Raw genomic sequence first — 22,099 nt, 5'->3', positions numbered from 1 at the left:
ACTAGAAACTTCCTTGTTCCCCTAAGAGGACCTCTCAGCTCTATCCTTAGATCTTTGAATAGATTCATTCCAGTCATTTAAATTGAAGCTTACAGAAATTTCAGATGTACAGCAAAAAACCCAGGGGACCAGGACTCAAGGGTGGAGTGCATGAATGATTGTCAACTTTGTGGTACAAACTCATATTTGGAGAATACAGAGAGTTGATCCCAGGTCCTCTAATATAGAAATAAGATACAAAAATCAAGAGCCTTTGTGTCATCTTCAAGATCAGGAAATATTAAATATTAATATTAATCAGGTTATAAATATTAAATATAAAATATTAATCAGGTTAAAAAAATATTTATTTTAAAAATATTTTTTTAACCTCAGATCATCCAATCCTATTCTAGTAGAGTATGAAAGTACCTTAAACACCTACCAAAGAGAAGGTTATTTATTTGTGTCCCTGTGACCACAAACCTCATCATCCAGATTGTCTATAAGTAGATCTATTCATGTAACAAATTATCGACAAGCACACACTTGAGATATAATCATCTCTCTCTGTACATAGATATGACAATTTAATTTAGCAAATGCTTTTTAATTGCCTATTAAAACACCTCACTGCTGGACCACGCTGTTAAAAAAAAATTAAACAGAATCTTTCCTAATCAACAGTGTTTCCAGCATTCTTAGTTTAAAGTTGGGGGGGAAAGCCACTGCACAAAATGCAGACACAGGAAATTTGTATATATAATCCTCAATGTTTATACCTGAATATAGGAGCCTAATTCTGTAGCCCAATGGGATGGACTGCTGTAAACCTGCTTAATAGGTTATCAGTTTTCAGTGAGAAGAAGATGATATCACCTGATTGCCTAAGTGAGAAAGTGGGGCTCTGCTGCCATAGCCTCTGAACTTGCTAAGTCTGCTCCCTAAGAGGGACCATCCTCTGCAGGGGAGCTCAGGACAGTCTTTGACAGCTCCAGTGCCTTGTCACACAGCCTCTGCCATTTCCGGCATCTCGCTGTATAGCTGAGAATCAGGTTATAAATATTAAATATAAAATATTTATATTCTATATAAATAATACTTTATATTTAATTAAATTTTATATTTTATATGTAATTAAAATTAAAAACTCTGTTTTTAATGAACAACAAATAACTGGTCACCAACCCCCTGGGGGGAATCAGACTAGGTAACCATTTTAAGCTTTTTTAGAAATTAAGGGCAGAAAATGGATACAATGTTGGCAAGCTCAGCAGAGATGACAATAAAGCTTTTGTTCATATTTTCAAAAATAAAGAAAGAAAGCCAGGCAAAAGCTTACTCAGAGCTGCTTTGCCATCTAAGATCTTGAATCGAGTGTCTGCCAGAATCAGTGGTATGCTAATACATCTCTGAGCTCCCTGGGTTCTCTCTGCATGTCTTGGTTGTCATTTGGACAAATCCTTAGATATCTTTGGCTTCTAACCTATAGCCTTTTTATTAATATAAACAAATTACATAAACATATAAATTAATAAATTCTACTAAAAATACTCTTTTCATCCAAGCATTTTCCTATATAAAATAATAATTTTGATTTTCATCTCTTAACTGCTTTACCTCATTCAAAATCCTTCAATGAAACTGGAATCATTAATTTATTCACTCAACAAATGTTTGAGTGCCCATTATATGCCAATCCCTGTTCTAGGCACCAGCAGGAAAGGAAAGAATAAGAAAGATAAGAGTCTGTATCCACTGGAGCTCATATTCTATTAGAAGGATGACTTGCAAACTGTCACCTCAGGAGCAGAACCCCATTGCTACAAACAGCTGTATGAAACTTGGTCTTCATATTTACGACCTTCTGTTCCACTTGCATCTGCGCCATTTGGCCAGTTCCTCACCTGGGAGGATGCTGCCAACCTGTATCAACAAGTCTTATCCACTCAGCTTCCCATAGAAACTTTCACTGTTTTCCAAAGTATTTTAAGCTGAGAGAGAGAGAGAGAGAATGGTTCTATTGATCTAGCATGGTGGTGTTAAATTGCAGAATTCAAGAATTATGGACTCAAAAGAAGAAAAATAAAGGATATCTAAGTCAGTTATCAAGACCCTAAAAAATCGCTATTAAACAATGGAAATAAAAACAGTATTATATTGGTGTAATAAGAAACAAACAAATCAATTGAATTGACTAGAAAGCTCAAAGACCCAAGTACATGAGGAGATTCATTATAATGTAAAGTGGGCACAACAAAGCAATAAAGAAATAATAGATTATTCAGTAAATGGTGTTAGGAAGCTAGTTCACCATAATTAAAAAAATAGAAGTAGAATATAAATTAAATAATTAAATATAAAAAATAGTACAAAGCTAATAAAAGAAAATAGAGGATGATATCTTTGGAATTCTCAGATGAAGAACTAAATTAAAGTTCAGAGGCACAAAACATAAGGAAAAATGGTAGATTTTATTATCTTATGAGAGAATTTCTTTTGGATAAAGTACACATGAAAGAAACTTTAAAAGGGGAAGGACGTTATGTCAATGACTAAAACAACTAGAAATTAATATCCAGATTAGAAAAGAATATTCTGAAAAATCAAATCCCCCAAAAAAGATAATTCTGTGATTTTAATGGGAAAAGTATAAAAATACAGAATTTACATAAGAAAAAATGTAAAAATCTGACAAACATAAAATGAGATACCCAAACTCAATAGTAATCAGCAATGCATAATTTAAAACAATAAGGTTATATAGTTCTATAACTTCTACTCTGGAAAATTTTTAGAAAATGGTAATATGAAATATTTCCAGGAATGTAGAAACACAAGAAATCTCTTTCTTTATAGGAGGGAGTATTTACTGATGCAACCATTCCAAAAAGCCATCTGGCACCATCTAGAATTAGGCACACACACAAGCAAGGCTTCAGCCATTTCTACTCCTGGGAAACCCATAAAGGAACACATTCACTGTTGTTCCTTGCAGTGCTGTTTGTTTGAAGGAGGGAATGAGAGGACACCTGTGTGTTTATCAGTGGAAAGGTGGGAAGATAGATAAAAATATGTGGGCACTGTGGAGCTACACTGTCTAAAACAAGAACAACTAGCTAGGTGTGAATTTAAATTTAGATTTAGATCAAATCAAATTAAATTAAAATCCAGTTCCTCTGTTATACTAGCCATACCTCAATAGCCACTATCAGCTAGAGACTACTATTTTGGACACTAAAAATGAGAGATATTCCCATCACCAAAGAAACTCTATTGGTTATGGCTGCTATGGAGAAGCATGCAGCAGTTAAAATGAGTAGATTAAAGGCTCACATAGCAATGTAGATGGTTGTTAAATGCATAGGTACCTAGTGAGAATACTTTAAAACCAAATTAGGTATATTATATAATACCATTTATATAAATTTAAAGTATGCAGAGATAATAATAATACAAAATAACCAAGTTAAATGATTGGATACACACTAACTTAATGGTGTCATAGGATTGGAGTTGCATATGAGGACAAATGGAATGGATTTATTTAATCCACATTAATGATTTATTTAATCCATATTAATAATCAGGAGGTACACACCCTCATCTAATAGGTAAAGGAATCAAGATTCTTCTAAATGAAAAAATATGCCCAAAGTCACATAGCTATCAGTGGAGCTGAGGTTAGTTAATATCCTCTGATTTGCAAGTCATACTACTTCACAAGTTATAAATTGTGCAAACCAAGGGAATTTAAACCACTCTTACACAAGGTCAGCTTTCTTTCTGAAAATACCCTATGGTTTTTTTAATTTACTAATCAGATCATGGTACATTGCCTTCCTATATCCAGGGACCTTCCCTCCCAGATATTTTCTCTCTAGCTATCATCTTTATTGAAGCATAGTATCTAAATGCAATGCTATTGTATTATGACATAAATTAATACAAAACTTTTCTAGGTCATTGCTCTATGCAACCAGTTCTTTAACAGGGCATCATTGTGTCCCTTAGCAATATGTCTATAAATAGTAGATACTCAGAATATTTGTTGAATGAATGAATACAGTGTGTTTTCCTTCTGGGAAGATCAAAATATAAATACTTGTTTTGACTGAAATGAAAGGTTTGGCAGAGCATGAGAAGTAAGGATAGAAAAGGATGTTAAGACCAAAAGAGGAGATAATGGCATGGAGATACTGGGTAATCATAGACCAGCCTAGCTCATCCAGGAAAGCAATGTTTCATGTTTGCTGTCCCAGAAAAGGGACATTCATTCTCAAAAGGTCCCAATCTGCATGATAACGAATGTAATCTTTTTACATATAGGAAGAAACAGGATAACACAATAATTTATCAGAGAAGTGAAAAGGGTTCCCTGGTTGAATATTAATCTGATGCATTATGTATTTGAATAGTATTTCTCTGATGTTTTCATTAGAAGTATGGGGGGAAAATTAAAATGCGGTTTGAGAGAAATAACTTTTTTCTTTCATCTTTAGAAATGATGAGCTAGTTCATGGGAAAAATAAAAGTTTTAGCAAAACTTTAAAGTGTGTTTTAACACAAATGCCAGACTTGAAATACCTCATCAATATCTCTGCTACAGAGAATTAGGCTCAAATAAAGCAGACCAAAATTTTCAAGTAATAGTATGAGATTATTCAACCCTAGTACCAAAGTCACTTTAGCTGGAGCAAACCTAATGGCATGTGATATTCAATTAAAATCATCACATGTATCCTGTTACATGTTTGTAACAACATAGGGGGAAATTCAATTAGGAAAACCAAATTACAATCGAATGTGCTTAACATTTTGATTACTAAAAATAAGTTGCTAAAAGCACAATTACCTCAATTTTGGTTAAGAGATCTTGCAGTTCTCCTGATTCATTCATTGACAAAATTTTCTCAGCACCCTATTAACAAGAGAGGGTGGGGGGAAAGAAAATCCATGGTGTTAGTATTTGAGAAAACAAAGTTCTAGCCAGGAAAGTTTAACTCACAAAACAATAAACATGATTCTTCTCTTCAGATCTGAGTAAACTTCAAACCAGAAGGCCAAAAAGAAGTTTTTCTTTATTCTCAAATTTTCGCCCCTCTAGTAAGGCTTACTATATGCAGAAAGAAAGTTGCCAGCAGGGGTTGATCTCAGGGCAGCTGCAAGTGTCACAAGTCCAGAAATGGCAGGATCCTGCACACCCTTTGGGGTGTTCGAGTAGAAGGAATCAACTATGCCATCTGGGAAAGAAAGCCTTCGAACAAACTCCCAACCCTGGGTTGTCTCTGCCCATGATGGTCCCTGGTCTTCAAGATACCCTGGTGTCTACTCCAAGCAGTCTTGGACATGGCCTTCCTTAGACTCATGCATGTAAAAATAACAGCTAATAATGAAAATAATGATAATAACCAATACTAATTATTATTGTGAGCCAGGCACCAAATATCACCTCATTTGATGTAGTAGACTCTATTATTAGTAGAATTTGAGTGTTGGTGAGATTAAATAATAATTCCAAGGTCACCAAAGGAAGACATTTACAGGGAACTTACACACAGCCAGGGACTTGCTCCAGAGCTGCTTTTAATTTCTAAAACTTTGCTATGAAAGTAAAAAAAAAGGGGGGGACAATGCATTCACTTTCCAACAAACTCCTCTGTTCCTTTGAACTACTCCAGTTTCTTTCTTTTCCAATGTCCCATATTCTCCCACTCCATTTCCCAGTATACAACCACAGAGCAGGAATTTCATATTGTGTCCGCATTGCTTAACAATGTAGGTGTCGAATCCATTCTTAATTAATGAACCAGGAAGGGAGGGATACCATCACACTATAAATATGTTCAGATTCCCATTTTTAATCAGCATGGTGGGAAACACAAAGATCCATTTTAAAATGTAAAAAGGATCTTAGATCTTAAGGAAATTATTATATATTTTTATGTAAACATACACAAAAGTAACCCACAATGTAGAATGGAAAATAAATGCCAAATAAAAGATGTAGAAATAAAAATGGCACCCGAGGGATAAGGGTTGGGGAGATCTGCTTGTTGAGGATAAAGAAGGCTTGGCTTGGGCCAGGAAGATTGTGTGAGATTTCTGAGAGTAGGGAATTCTGTAGTGCTACATAAAAGACTCTAGTCCTTGGTTTCATTTAGCTTCAGACTATTTTATATATCTCATGTCATCTTAGTCACCATAAGAAATATCAGGTCAATATATTAAACACACTATAAATGAATATACAGGGCTATAGAGAATATATATAGCTCTTCCAGGCAGATTATATTCTTTCATATGTTGGTAGTCTTAACAGTAATACAAACCTGACACAGCCAAAATAAGAGCAAAGGTAATGAAACACCATGACAAAGCATCAAGGTCTGAAACTTAGTAATAACTGGTAATATTTTAGTTTTGCTTCATTCTACTTCTTTTAAGAATTAGCTAAGCTAAAATGAGGGACTGGCTCTGTGGAATTTGGTACAGGAACTAAGGCAGTAAAAAGAATATATGCCTCATTTTTTGTAAATGAAAAAAAAAAAACACACAGGGATGAATTCAAACAAAATGAATGTGCCAGAACTTCCATGTGCCTGTTTCTACGCCCCCTTCTCCATCAAAACACTCTGCCTTTGTTACTATGTAGACTACAGTGACATGCCAAGAAAAGCATTTGCCCTTAAATATATGAAATTTGCTCTGTTTCAGCAAAATAATTTCAACAGCATTACTAATAAGGAAGTAGATTCCACCTCAAAGGAGAAATGTAAGCTTTGCTCATCTCAAGCAATGTATAAAAAGGCATGATGGTCCTTGGTCTTCAAGATACCCTGGTGTCTACGGGGCATGAAGTACATCAAGTGCTCAAGGCTGGGAAACATTTGCCCAGTAAGAGAAGAGGCAGCTGATAGGAGGAATGACCTATCACATGACCTCTACATCTCTACTGGCCATGTCCTCGGCTCTCTTCCTTGGAACCACTCCTCTGGTCTATGTGCCACATGTGAAGCAGTAACAGTAGGCAAAATCTCCTGTTCCCTACTGGGTCCCATGTCTCTTCCCCCGACTTGACTCCCTATCACTGATGATTCTACATGCAAGATTTCTGGGAATGGTACAAAGAAAATCAGAAGATCCCCTCTCTGATCCTAACAGCAACTCCAGTTAAATGAGGATCTTAGCCTAACTGCAAAAATTATAGATTGCTCCTTTTTCAGTGAACTTTTTTGCCATTGTGACAAAAAGACCTGACAAGAACAATTTCTTAGAGAATGAAAAGTTTACTTGAAATTCACTTTTTGAGAAGTTTCACTCTATAGATGGCAGACTCCACTGCTCTGGGGCTAAGATAAGGCAGAACATCATGATAGAAGGGTGTGGCAGAGGAAATCAGCTCAGGACATGGTATCAGGAAGCAGATAGAGAGAGCTCTACTTTCCAAGGGCAAAATATAAACTCCAAATATGTGTCCCCTGAAACCCACCTATAGCCATACTCTACCTGCTGCAATTACCATCCAGTTAGCCACTTTAATAATCTAACACAAGACAGATTTTTTTCTTAGAATAGTAGTCTAAATGATGCCTTACATACTATTTCAGATAGACTAGCTGATTTAACAGATAATATTCTTGCTTTTTCATTAACCCATAAAAATTTTGTCTCCAAATAAATGCTACAATAGTAATGGCTCTTAAATCCCACCAGTACAGGTTTACATCCCTCCTACTAGCTCTAACCAGATTCTTTTTCCTTCTCACTCCCTCCTGCCATTTATTTATCCCTGTGTTATGGCATACCCCACAGTGCCTGTTAGAGTATCTTCTACTGACTATGGTAAAAACCCAAAAATCTCATTTTGGCCCAAAAATGCCTTCACTATTGATTGCACCAATCTTTGCAACACTGCCTTTAACATCATCAGTGCCTGATACCCTCAATTTTTCTTCTCCTGACACTCCAAGTCACTCCATGAGATTTTATGCCTTTGTACATGCGCCATCCTTCTTTGCCTGAAATTTTGTCAATCCTTTTCCACAGTCTCTTGGAAAACTCCTATATGTCCTTCAATTTCAATTTAAAGGTCACCTTCTCAATAAAGAATCCTTTACTATCCCAGCAAAAATCAATCATATCTTCCTCTGTAAGTATTCTCACATCACATTTGCCTCACTGGACAGCAAACCCAGTGGTGATAATAGGAACTATGACTTTCATTCAGTACATAGTACCTTGTGCACCCTAGACAATCGGTAAGTATTTACTACATTAATGTCTTCAACATTTTTTGTAGCAAATATAGCATTAAATTCTAAGCAGTTACGTCTTCTAATGACTACTGATTCAAAAAAGAAAAACAAGCCAGCAAATATGTCAAAATGCACTTTTGTGATATGCAAGAGACCATGATAATGTGATTTCATAATGGAATGACAGATAACTAGAAGGATGAATACTATGTAAATGATGTCCTCTGCCTATCACTTCTCTCAGCTGGACACTTGATGGGAAACAAAGATCAAACCATTGGAGGTTGTACTCTGGTTGCACTCTCTGATGAGGACCAAGAGACTAGGACTATCTAGTACTAGCTGACAAAGAACCCTTCTGCTGTGTAATCAGGAGAGCAGATGGCAGTTTTGGCATTGAAAGAGCTCAACCAGAAACTAGCATGATGTCTGCCAAAGGATGTGCTCAATAAATGTTTGTTGCAATGTCATTCACACTGGAAATGGGAGATTACATCAGCTCTGCCTGGAAATGGGCCATCTGAGCCCTGCTGAAAAAAAAAAAAAAGAATTTACTTCAGGAATCAGCTCTGGATCTTCTCTAGTGCATGAACAAACTCCATGGAGTCTCTGGAGTTCTATACCAAACACTTAGACCTGGAAACTGTTCAAAGCAAGAGTAGTAATATCCCATCAGTGTCTTTAAAAACACAGTAAAGGCTCCTGTGGATAATCTCATTCTAAAGAGCATGGTTTTCCTATGTCCCTACAGGAAGAATTAACTGCAAAATTAACTAAACTCATGGACTTTTTTGATGCAATTATGTAACACAGGCCTTTGGGTGTCAGAAAATTTCTACCAAAGAGAGGAACTATAGTTTCACATAATTAGTGCTGAGCCACTGTTTAGTGTAGTTGTAAAGAATGATTTCCAATGGAGACCAATTCTGATTTTTATAATAAACTATATCATCAAAATAAATTGTCATGGGGATGCACTATTTGCTTCTTTGTTGGAAAAAAAAAGCCATCCTCTTTAAGTTATTATCAAATTATATGAAAGTGGTATCGAGACTGATTTTTTTAAAAAATGGTCATGTTGGGCATTGGGCTAAAAGAAATCAGAAGACTATTCTATGTAACAGATTTAATATTTTTTTTCACAGTGACCCTAAATCCTCTTTGCAAAAACGAATTTTAGAATGCAATGGTTAAATTCACGTTAAAAAAAAAAAAAGACCCAGGATTAAATTCAAACTCTTCAAATTACAAGTTAACATGGACAAGCAGTTGGAACACTTTAAGACTCAGTCTCCTCATTTGTAAAATGCTCACTATAATGCTTATAGGGTTGTTGTAATAATTACATGAGATGTTATATAAGGGTCTAAATCATCGTAAGATAGGAATAAATATTAGTCATTTATTTTTAATAATAGTAAATTACCTAAGAATCAATGTCTTACATAAATTGAGTCCACAAATATTTCTTATCTACAGACAATCAATAAAGAAAGAATAGTGGAGGCCAAAAAGAGTCTTCCAGGTTCTGGAGATGTTACCATAAATCAAAATAGAATGTAATAAAAAAAGGGGAATGAATGGAGTACTTGGGCTTAATATGTGCTTATTACTCATGCAAGATAGTGAGACGAAAGACAAATTTGTGATTTATTACAAAGAAAAGATGGCATGAAACCTGAATATTTTGCAGGCCATAAAAGTTGTCTGGTAAGTTATAAAATGACTAAGTTTTCTTTAATATGAGATATGTAGGTAGTGTTTATCCAGGGCTCTCTGAAAAGTCCAAAGAGTGAGAAAAGTTAGTGAACAATATTACTGAAGAAGACTGAGTTGATTGTTTTTCTGGGGCAGTGTAGATATTTGGAGGAAGATTCACATTGTGATAGTAATTGAGAAATATAATTAGATGATCAAAATGTCAATTAAAATTCCATTCATTGGAAGGAGTTCCAACTTGAATGGGCTCTTAGCCCAGATGGGATTTAGGGATGTTTGAACATAGATTGGTTACTAAAGATCCATCACTGTAGCTTATTCCATTCCATGACAATTTCTGTACTATTTTACTATTTTTGTAAAACACCAGTTGACTCCTACAAAGAATTGTCTGCAGTGTACTGAAGTTCATGGTCATGAAATGAAACAGGTATCTATTTCTAAAAGGTGATACAACACTAAAGAGTCTTGGATGGTAAAGAATGATTTCCAATGGAAGCCAATTCTGATTTTTATAATAAACTATATCATCAAAATAAATTGTCACGGGATGTATTGTTTGCTTCTTTATTGAAAAAAAAGCCATCCTCTTTAAGTTATTATCAAATTATATGAAAGTGTTATCCAGACTAAGATTTTTTTTAGTCAAACATTTTTTTTTTAACTTACAGTAATAACCCAAGTTAGCTTCAGGATCCTAGCAGGAAACAGGTGGCATTCCCAATTTTATTAAGAAACATTAAAAGAAAGTCCCACCTTCTTTAATGTGAACAAGGTTATGTAAACCTATAGACTTAATCCAAATACCCAGGAGCTGTCAGCAACCGGAAGCTCTTGCCACCCAAGGTCTAGGATTCATGGGAAGATATGATGTTGCAGAAACTTATAAGAGAGGTATCCACAGAAAAGAGGCTAAGAGGAACTCAGCAATGGCAGAGGAAATAAATACCCCAGTTCCCCTGCTTTGCCTGTTTCAGACTTCCTGCTACATTCACCCTCTAACTGGAAGCCAGTCAGAAGTCAAAGGGCAAAGGCACCTGTGTGCAGCAGTCTATAAAGTTTACCTTCCTGGGGTTCAGAGTAGGCCAGGGGAGGGGATTAAATGGATCTTGGAGGGAAAACAGAAAGTAACCAGCATAACCAGCAATAAATCACTTGCTTTTATTCTAATATGGTCATTCCCCATTTGAATTTATTTGTTACATGTTTTCAAAAGACAGAAAAATGATGGAGATGATGATGAGGATGATGATAAGCTTCCCATAATCCTGAGTTGAAGAAAAATAAGTCATTTGTGTAAAAAATGTATATTGGAAAGGCTGAAGCACTGAGATTAGAATTGTGGGCTCAGCCACATTGAAACAGGGCTCAGTCTCTCTTCTTTATTGGCTCATGAGCTTAGACAAGTTGCTTAATTCCTCAAAACTTCCATTTTGATTTAAAACACTGAAAGGAAATGTATCAGATAATGATACAAGTGATTGGAAGTAGCTCCCCACCGCTTACCTTGTTGCCAGATCCCTAGATGGGGCACCTCACAAAGCAGCATGGAAGAGAAAACTATTTCTAACATGTAGGGGTTTTAAAGTACAAATGAACTAGCAGACATTTTCAACACATAGAAATCTTAAGTAACAATAACAATATTGACTTATTCTTGTTGTTTTCAGAATGTTAGTGTTAAGTTATAAGCTTTCTATTGAGCCTCATTCTAAAAAAAAAAAAAAAAAAAAAAACTTTTGGAAAAATTCACTGTAACCATTTTTTTTCTTTTTTAAATAAACTACAGAAATCTTTTTTATTGGAACTTTCTTCCTTCTGTTAATAATGAAGAGCAATTATCCCCAGACCATGACCACCATCCCCTCTTCCTGTTAGAGTCTACTCTGCAATGTATTCGAACATTGCATTTGGAGAAGAACTGCACTGTCCAGACTTTGGTGGGGTTAGGTGTAACCATGAGAGTAAATTCTTGCCAGTGAGAAATGAGCAGATGTAATACATGCATCTTCTAGGCCATACCCTGAAAAGCAAGCTGTTCCTCCTATGCTTCCTTTTTCTAACTTTCAACAATCTGGAAAAAGTGTGATAGGGACAAATCATTTTTACTCATGAAAGTAGAGATTGCCTTAGAGGAAGTTGTGATAAAATAATACAATTACTCATAGAGCAGAGGAATCTCTACCCCTGTACCACTTCGAATTCAGGCTTATTTGGAAAATAAATAAATATATATTTTGTTTGAACCACTAGCCTATGATTCATAGTGTTGATAGGTAGCTATGTAGATGCACAGACTCATAGACAAATACACATCTGTGTGTATGTGTGTGTGCGTGTGTGTCTTTGTGTGTGTTGGGAGAGACAGAGAGATTCCTATAGCCTAAATGTTTGTATACTATCCTCAAAAAGGAAAAAAAAAAACACTTATTGAAATCCTAACCCTTAATGTGATGTTATTAACAGGAAGAGCCTTTGGGTGGTAATTCAGACTTGAAAGCAGAAGTCATCGTGAATGAGATTAGTGCTCTTAATAAAAGAGGCCCCAAAGAGCTGCTTTGCCCTCCCACCATGTGAGGACACAGGGGGAAGATGATTATCTGTGAATCAGGAAGTGGACCCTCACCAGACACCAAATCCCTTGGTGCCTTGATTGATCTTCTACTTCCCAGGCTCTGGTGTCCAGCCTCCAGCCTCCAGAACTATAAGAAATAAATTTCTGTTGTTTATAAGCTACTTGGTTTATGATATGTTATTACAACAGCCCTCATGGGCTCAGACATGCTAGTCTGTGTGTACATATATACATACATATTTAGATACAGGTAGAGATACAGAAAGAGACATGATAGGCAGAGAGAGAGACAGGATGAGTATGACATTAGAGAATTGAAGTCCCACACAAACTCTTGGGTGCAACCCAAAGTCAAACAATTTATTTTATCTACAATGCTTAGGGAAAGAAAGAAAACAACACAGCAATAATAAACTTTTCCAGAAGAAATACTGGTAGATATTTTAGAGCCTTTTCCTCCATTCCTTTAGGGACTGACTCTACCTACCAGAACTGTGTCCTGCTTGAAGAAGAAAATCAAGGAAGTAATTATTCTGGGAAGATGAATAAACCCGGGTCTTTAACTCTAGATTGAGAACAAAGCCTGGTACTCCGTTGTCATTGCCCTCTGTCATGGCCTCTATAGCCTCCAAGGCAAGCAAGTTTGGGATTTTCTCGAAGTTACAGGGCTTCTGTAGTTCATCTCTTGGGGACCTTCCATGTTCAGTGGGGAAGACAAGGCCAGAGGATTTCTTAAAGGTGGAGAAGAGGGAGTTTGAGCAATGGCATGGGAGCAGACCCTCAGGAGAAGTCTAATTGTTTAAGAAGATGTTTTATAAGCATCACTTATTATTCTTAACTGCATCCCCACAAGCTGTGTTTTAAAATCTTCAGTCTTAAAGACAGGAAAACTGAGACACAAAGAGATTATATAAGTTCAAGTGTTACAAAATTTCGTCTTCAAGATCCCATAGCTGACAGTTGGCAGATCAGAATGCAAATGTAGATCCATCTAGCTTCCCATTGCCCTTCTTCATTTAAGTTCACTTTCCTCACTTATAAATATATTTAAAATAATATCTTCCTCTAGCATGATATGAATACATGTTAAACTATAGTCCAATATAGAACATATTAAATGCTTAATAAATAGCATCTGTTACTATTGTTACCATTATTACTATTGCTTTTAGTATTATAATCACACCCTTGCTACTATGATATTGTGAATTTCACCAAATAAACAGTGATGGTAGATGATGCAGAACATGATCTTTAGGTCCTGTCATTTCTTATGCCTCACAGATTCTTTCAGCTTTTCATTTGTGTCACCAGTGAAGTCATAAACCAGTGAAATCTTATGTTGTACTGAATCATGTCTTCTATTTTACTTACCAAAAAACAAATGGATGGAAATACAGGCTATCGCTAAAGGACATAGGCAGGTCTGTGCCAGGGCCATCTGGAGAGTAAATATGCAGTCCCTTTGTTGAGATGGGGGCTAACAAGAATGGTATTGATATAGTGACCACTGGTATTGCCAGACATCTATTAAGGTAAAGCTTGATCATAGATAAAAGACAATATCCTAAATACTAAAAGATTTTCAAAAAATGAAAACAAACTTGAAGAAGTATAAGAAAATATTGAAGAACATATTCCAAGTTTAAAAATATATGTATATATATATAATCAATAAAAACTAAGTATAACTCAGCAAATAAAACCTGAAGAAGAGATATTAATAAAATAAGGTGTTATAACCAAAGCCACAGCAGAGTAAGAAAATCAAGATAAAGAGAGCTCCAGAAACACTTTAAAAATAAATTAAAATGTGCAAAATATTTGAAAATGTAAAATTAACCAGTTAAGATACTAGAAAGTGTCAGAGGAAAAGCCAAGAATTTTATTAGAATGTATAAAAGAGGCAGCCTCTGAGACCCAAAGCATAAATCCTCACATGAAAACAATGTGGAGCATTAAAGCTAAAGCATGTATTTAGTAAACTACAAAGGGAATTACCAAGTACCCACATTCTAGCTCTTGACATTGACTCCTCTCCTTCTTCACCCCGGACTCAATCCATCAGTAAGATCCCCTACAGTTTATTTTCAATGTGTTCTTTTCTCATCTCTGATGCTGACTCCCTATTGCAAGGGTCCACCATCACTCTGCTTTGATTCTTGCTCGCCTCCCATCTTCTCCCCCAGGCCTGAATGATCTTTCACAAACTCGTAAGTGATCACTTCCCTTTCACAAACTCGTAAGTGATCACTTCCCTTGGCATTCTCCCGATTATAAAAACATTGAATACCTTTGTTTTTTATTGATATCAGAAGCTGATCTCCTGACAGTAGTCTACAGGACCCTGTACAGCATGGCCCTGCTTATCTCTAGAGCCCCACCTCACAGCCTGGTATCTGTCTTATGTCCTTGAATTCCTCTCAGGGTTTTCTTTCACTTTCCTTTCAGCTCCTAGAATATGCCCAGCTCCTTCCTTCCTTAGAGCACCAGCTCACGCTTAAGTGTACAAAATCTCTACATAGGGAATGCCCAGCTCCCAGGATCTCTTTATGGTTGCCTCTTAGTATATGTTTCATGTCTCAAAACTTCAAACAAACCTCTGATCACTAAATTAATCCCTTTTCCTAATTGCTCTCAATCCCAGATCCTATTAATTAATCTTATTGCAACTTTCAATCTGGACTTGAGTATAAATTTAGTTACCTGTTCCTCCACTGCCTCCCACCCTGGGAGAAGATACACCCTGGGAAAGCAAAAACATCTATTTAAGTTAACACCGTAAGTAACTGGTGCCCAACATGGGACTAAACTCATCTTACTTTCTCATAAAAATTTGCAGAATGAAAGTCTAAGCTGTAGGCTCTTTACCAAAGCGTTGGCGGCCTTCTATTAACAAGAAGTTTCAAGATCAAGCATCAGGGAACAGCTGTCAGGTAATTGCCCCTTACCTCAACTGATGACCCACTCCCCCACATATCCTGCCTACCTTAGATGGTAATGTGAGAACTCGGTATTCAAACTAGAGAATTCTGTAGCCTGGCTTTTTGGCACCCATAGTCTGCAACCTGGTCACAGTCTCCCCTCCCGCAGTGGCACTTTGTCCTTAAGCAACGTAAGGGTTAACTACATGGCATTGTTCTCATTGTCAAAAATGATAGAGCTTCAGCAATTTGTTATAGTTAAACATAATAAAAATGCATCAGTCCTCAAAAAAGGAGCATAGAATTACAGTTAAAGTCTATGGTACAAAGAACAAAACACATCCCATTGACCTCTCAAAAGCTACCATGACCTGCAGGTGTGTTTTAAAATCAAAGATACTAGAAAACACCTCAGAAACTAAACCATGGCTCAACACAGACCATAAACTTCAGTATCTCCTCTCTCTATGAGACCAAAATAAATAATCATTTCTTTGCCTCAGGGATTTATAAACTGGATGAAAAGATGGGGAAGCACAGCATTATTACATCTAACCCAGTATTCAGGGGAAAAGCAAATGAAACATAAACAGGATGTCACAGACATGTACATATACAAGCAAGCCATTTGGAAACTTCCAGTGAGATAGGTATACTGCTAAGGACTTATATTTTTAAAAAAATGCTAACCAAAAACATTTCTCCTCTAGGAAAATGCCACATAATGCAAATAATTTTTCTCAGAATAATTGCCACTGACTTCTGAGTTCAGCATTTTAAACTGAGTATTTTCCAATAGTCAAAACTCAACTAAGAGAGCTTGGCCAGGTGCAGTGGCACACTCCTGTAATCCCAGTGGCTGGGGAGGTTGAGACAGGAGGATCGCCATGTTCAGAGCCAGCCTCAGCAAAAGCAAGGCGCTAAGCAACTCAGCAAGACCCTCTCTCTAAATAAAATACAAAATAGGGCTGGGGATGTGACTCAGAGGTCAAGTGCCTGAGTTCAACCCCCAGTAGGCACTGAGAGAGAGAGAGAGAGAGAGAGAGAGAGAGAGAGAGAGAAAGCATGTTTAATACATTGCAAAGTCTAGCAATAAGCCCAGTGCCAAGTTACCATTTCTTGAGGTTTGATTGGTTTTAGCTCCTCCTCAAGGTAATTCAATAAGAAGAATGAGACAACTAAGTTTAAGACAAGTAAAAGAAACAAAAGTAGAGGCTTGCTCAAAGTATATTTTAGTGAAAGAATAGCTACCTGACCACCAGGGAAGGAAATTTGGCTCTGGTACAAAGTCATCCAAACATCTCTGATAAAGAAAAGTTATATTGAAAAAACAGCCAAGTGCATACAGTCCAAGTATATGGCTGAAAAAATTATGCCTTGGTGATATAGTGCTCTCCACCTCTCCCCCTGTGATTTGATAATAATAATCAAAGTGGGCTCACGAATCACCAAAGATACAAAAGTCACATTAAGCAGAAGCTAAACTCCAGCAACCATCTGATCACAAACGATTTTAGGAATTTAATAGGATTGTTTTCTGTTTACTGATGCATACAGACAAATGAGCCAACAATATGCTTTGGGATTTTTTTTTAAATCTGTCTACTTTTTAGATCCAAATTGAAGCTATTTTCTTAATTCAGTGTATGACAAATTTTAACAATGACTTTTTAAAAATCCCTACTAGTTTTTCCTATCAAGTTATCTTAAACAGAGCAGGCTGCTTGGGAGGAGGACCCTGATCTTTGGGGTTTCTTGAGGGAAAGAGTGAATCTGACAGTGAGGGAGGCATAAGAACCCAAAGCACGAAGGAGAATTGCTCCACTGCTCTGTAGGAGACCAGGAAAGTCCCTGCTCTGGCTTCCAAAGAAGGGGGAGAGGACAGAAGATACTGGGTAGTGTGTATGGGGTGGGGAATGTGCAGTGATGACGTGGGACAAACCAAGGGCATATGAGAAACCCTGTAGCCAGAAGGACCATGGAGAAGCACACGTTTAACTAGAAGTTGTGGGGACTGAAACAAGTCCCTCCTCTACCTTTCTCACATATCCTCTGACTCTTGAGTAAATTCCACTCACAGGTACTTTGCAGGAATCACATATAGAGAAGAACTGCACAAAGAAACTGTGAAAGACATCATGCTTGAGTTAAAAGTGTCCATAAAAATGCAAGCCCTCTGGCCTCTCATCATTTCACTATCAAGAATTCAGAAACTCTTGGTGAGGATTTTGAATGTGCACCAAGAAGGCAATCTTGTGACTCAGTTTATTGGTACTCAGATCCTGCATGGTCAGGGGACCCATGTGTTATCTGAGTTGTGTGTCAATTAAGTCATTTGTTCCTAAATTCTGCTTATTTAAAATATGTTTTGACAGTTGAGAGGGACTTAATAATGTTGGTAACAAATAACAAATCACCAGCATGAGCTGTATTTCATGGCTGGGAAAGACAAGTCTACTAGTTTATTTTTTTAAGTCAGCTCTGAAAATTTATAAAATTCCAACTAATTGATTATCATCAAGAATGATCCAAAAGGTGAAAAACACTTTTTTTCTGTTTAAATTTACATTTTCCAAGGTGATTGTTTCTTGAAACAAGACTCTCTCTGCCTTATGGAGAAGTCAGGATATATGACATGTCCTGGACCAATGATGCTTTTAGGAGAAATGTCACAAGGGTGAAGTCTAAGCATGACCACTCAAATGCAAATTCCATTGGGTTTTCTTTTTTGTTTTTTATTAAGAGTCATGGAAGAACATTTTTGGCCTTATGAAGCCTGGCCATTTTGATGACTTTTAATACAATCATTGACATCTTTACAATCTGTCACTCAATTGCACTTTGGTGAAATTGTCTTTAGAAATTGTGATTTCCCTATTTTCCAGTTTTCAGGTGTGATGAATTACATGTTCTATTCAATTACATGCACATAGTGCAATTGTTACATAAATAAAGATGTGAAGCTCTTTAGGAATGGAGTAGATATTTCAGTGTGTTTTGTTTTCATATTCTTTTATATTAAAAAAAAAAGAATCTGCCAATAGTTGACAAGAATGAATGGAAACAAAGGGACAAGTTTTCTAGGTTTTGCAGAATTCAGCCTAGTGGTGGCATATTTGAGCTTGAGGGCTGGGTGCAGAAAGTCTTGTTCTAAACTTTTACTCCACCACTTCCTGGCTATCGAACTTTGGGTAGGTTCCTTACCCTCTTACAGTAAGAAAACGTTTAATTGCAAAATGAGGCTACAAAATATTTACCTCATAAAGCTGGTAGGACCTAGTAAGATCCCCTGTGAAAAGCATTTACCACCATGCCTATCACGAAGTACTCAATAAATGTAAGCTTTTAAAAAAAATGTTAATCTGTTCTACTTTAAAATGTAGGTTTAATGGTGATTCATGTGTGGTGATGGCAGCAGATCAGGAGACAGCTGGCCATGGAAAACACTGTTTGTGCTTACAGTTCTGAAGAGGAGGCAGCTCACCACTCCAGGCCAGGGACAAGGGGGTGGAAGTAGCATCAGGGCCTGCCTGGAGGCAGAGGGAGTGAGGGGGGAAAGCAGGTAGGAGCCTTAACTGGCAAGGAAGGGTCAGCTAGCCTAGAATTGGCTGGTTTGGATAATTTCAGTGGGGTTTGGGAAACAGACTGTCCCTATATATCTGATACCAACCCTGGAGTAAGTTAGGGCAGGGGCAGAATGTCCCTAAGTGTGAGAATCCCCTAGAGGAGGTGGTTGTGGGTGTGGGCTCTGATTGATTGGTTTGCATTTCAAAGGCTCCTTCCAAAGTCATTTGTTTGCCACCTCTAGGAATTAGCTCACCCTGGCAGGGGCACTCCACTGTCTGTAAGGGTCCATTTCAAAACATCAAAACACAAGAAAAAAAAATTCAGACATCTCAGCTTCATGATTATTCTCTTCTGCCATAGATTTTAATTAGTGTTTGAATATTAGCTAGACACTGCCTATGTAAATAGACACATTTCTGCTCATTAAAATCACAGTTTGCCAATCTATTTTGTGATCAATAATAACCTACACCAAATACTTGAGGCTTCTCACAGATGGCAAAAGTGGAGACAAGGGGTTACATAAAGTATTCCAAATCTATGACATCATCTACCCCAAATACACCATGCCTGCAGGCCATAACCTCCTATTTTTTATTTTTTAGTTTTAGGTGGACACAATATCTTTATTTTACATTTATGTGGTGCTGAGGATCGAACCCAGTGCCCGCTGCATGCTAGGTGAGCACTCTACCGCTGAGCCACAACTCCAGCCCCATAACCTCCTTTTAATAATCAAACATTTGTACATTCATATATCAATTAAAGTATCAATTACATATGAAAAAATTTACTCAAAAAGTCATCAAAATGGCCACTAACTAAAGATGTTAAGAAACTAAACTGACATAGTTTAAATTAAGGAAAAGAAACAGAAGTAAACAATATTCAGGAGGTAAAATGTAAAGTACTTAGTTACCAGGGTTTGTAACCACACCATTGTGAGGCAAGAGACAGAGAGGAGGATACATTCATCTTCTTGTCTATCTACATTTTATTAATATATTTGTTTTATTAATATACAAAAAAGTTATAGTGTCTATTAGAGTTTATGTTTTATGCAGTCAGTATGCTATTTTATCATCTTTCATAGTAACAATTTTGAGGTACATTACATATACATAATTAAGGATGACAGCTCTGTATAATAAATCTAAATGTTTTATTTCTGGTCTTCCTGTATAAATTCACAATGAAATGAATACTTGACTACAGTTTTTGAAGCAAAAATAAAACTCAATCACAGACAAATCTGTTATTTTACTAGGATTACATAGTGCATCTCAAAACTCATAGATTATTAGTCAAGATTTCTTCATTGTGCAAACCAACAGTCCCATGTATCAAAATATACAAGTTAGAAAAACTGCAGTGATTTATTCTCCAAGTAAGTTAAAGATGACTTATTAGAGTCATAAAATAGCACTGGATGTAGTAAATTTATGTCTTTGCTTTGTCCCCTGTCATTTTATAACCAAAGCTATTTCTACCCTGCCATAATGTATATTTTTAATCAGACAGTATTAGCCACAGCAGAGCAAACCACAAGTCACAAGGACAGATGACTGTAACTCTATTTATGTTAGAGATAGATTTCTACGGCACTATATCTAAAGCAGGATTTATTCACCAAATTAAAATTTCACTCCATTTCCACAGCAATTTTGCTTCTAAAGAAATCATTTTGACCCCTAAATTTTATTTTTAAAACATTCTTAAAAGTATATAATTTTTTCTGCATGCTTCTGGAGTATCATAGTTTAAACAAATAATATCCACTCTTAACTGATTAAATGACTCCTTAGATAAAGCAGCATCATGAAGAAATCAGAAAGCTTGAAGGTGTTTATGTGTGAGGTGTTTTCTGGTAGGACTCGTAGCAGTCAGTAAGGCCTTTGCTTGGCATCAGTCCTGAACACATAAACCATAGTTTTGCTTCAAACACCCTCTAAGCCCTTAGATTCAATAAGACCATATCCTGAGCTGCCTGTAAGGCTCCTGTACCTAGAATCCTGCACACAGTTCTTCCAATTCTTTAAAGATGATACTCTGATTTGTTATGGACAAAATAATCCCTACAAGTGACATGCTATTCCTTACCTCGGAAGGGAAAAACCATCAGAAATTTAAAATGTCATTGTCTTATTTACCCATTAATTTTATTGACCTAAAGACTGGCATACATACATCCCATGTTATCTTTAAGACAGCAGACACATGGGCATTTTAATAAGATTTGCACCACATGTGCCTTTGCTCAATGCCACCAACTCATATGTGTTCACAGGATTGCAGGTATAAACTCCATGCAGCAAGGATGTGGTAAGGTAGTGCCTCCTAGTGGTTGGTATACAAACGTGCAAATATCTATTTCCAGTAAAATAAAAATGGGGAAAACATAATACATGCTTCTTTGTCCTTTAAACAAAGGAGTTATTTTTTTCAAGAAACATTTTTAAATAAATCATTATTAAACCTGCAAAGAAAATACATGTAAGGATAAGCACATTTAAAGCTTTAATAAAATGCATATTGTAAATTGTCCAAAGCAGAATTGATGCCTATTGTTAAAATACAACTAAAACTCAATTATTCCATTTCTGGTATTCTGTCCTAGGAATATAATTCAACAGGTAGGTCTAGTGTTATATATAAAGCATAAAAATCCCTGCATTGGAAATGTTTAATAATTTTAAATGTGTCACATGATGATATAAAGTCAAATCATATTCAATTTTAATTACAAGTACTTGGCAAAAAAAAAAAAAGGTAAATTAGATTTAACCCGCATAGTAAACATGATCCACTTATTATGAATGCCTCATATCAAAGCAGACAATTAACTTGCACAATTTACTGTCCCCACATTGTAGGAGCTGGAGCAGAGCAAGGCAAAGATATGCCCCCTCATTTATTTTGGAAATTTTGATGTTCTTAGAATTGCCTAGCTCTTTATAGTAAAGTTAAACAGAAGTTCTCTTAGTTTCCTCCTGTTAATTCAGCTCTTCCTACACTGTCTTGAATAAGAAACAAGGATAGCTTTGCACTTGGACAGCCCTGTCCTCTGCCCTCCAGCT

At 36.4% G+C, this 22,099-nt stretch overlaps 1 protein-coding gene across 1 annotated transcript in view; it reads right to left on the bottom strand.

Moving 5' to 3' along the window:
- Nucleotides 1-22,099, bottom strand: part of Grxcr1 (glutaredoxin and cysteine rich domain containing 1) — a 106,526-nt gene that overhangs the window by 4,570 nt on the left and 79,857 nt on the right. Inside the window, exon 3 of the mRNA XM_046445462.2 lies at nt 4,835-4,900. Coding sequence (XP_046301418.1) covers nt 4,835-4,900 — 66 coding nt within the window. The remainder of the gene's footprint in view (nt 1-4,834; nt 4,901-22,099) is intronic.

Source organism: Marmota monax, unplaced genomic scaffold, assembly GCF_021218885.2.
Source record: "Marmota monax isolate L192 unplaced genomic scaffold, Marmota_monax_Labrador192_F-V1.1 WCK01_AAM20220418_F8-fsc00025, whole genome shotgun sequence".
NCBI classification, from domain to species: Eukaryota; Metazoa; Chordata; class Mammalia; order Rodentia; family Sciuridae; genus Marmota; species Marmota monax.
Note: the sequence above shows the minus strand (reverse complement) of the source record. Positions and strands in the feature narration are given on the sequence as shown.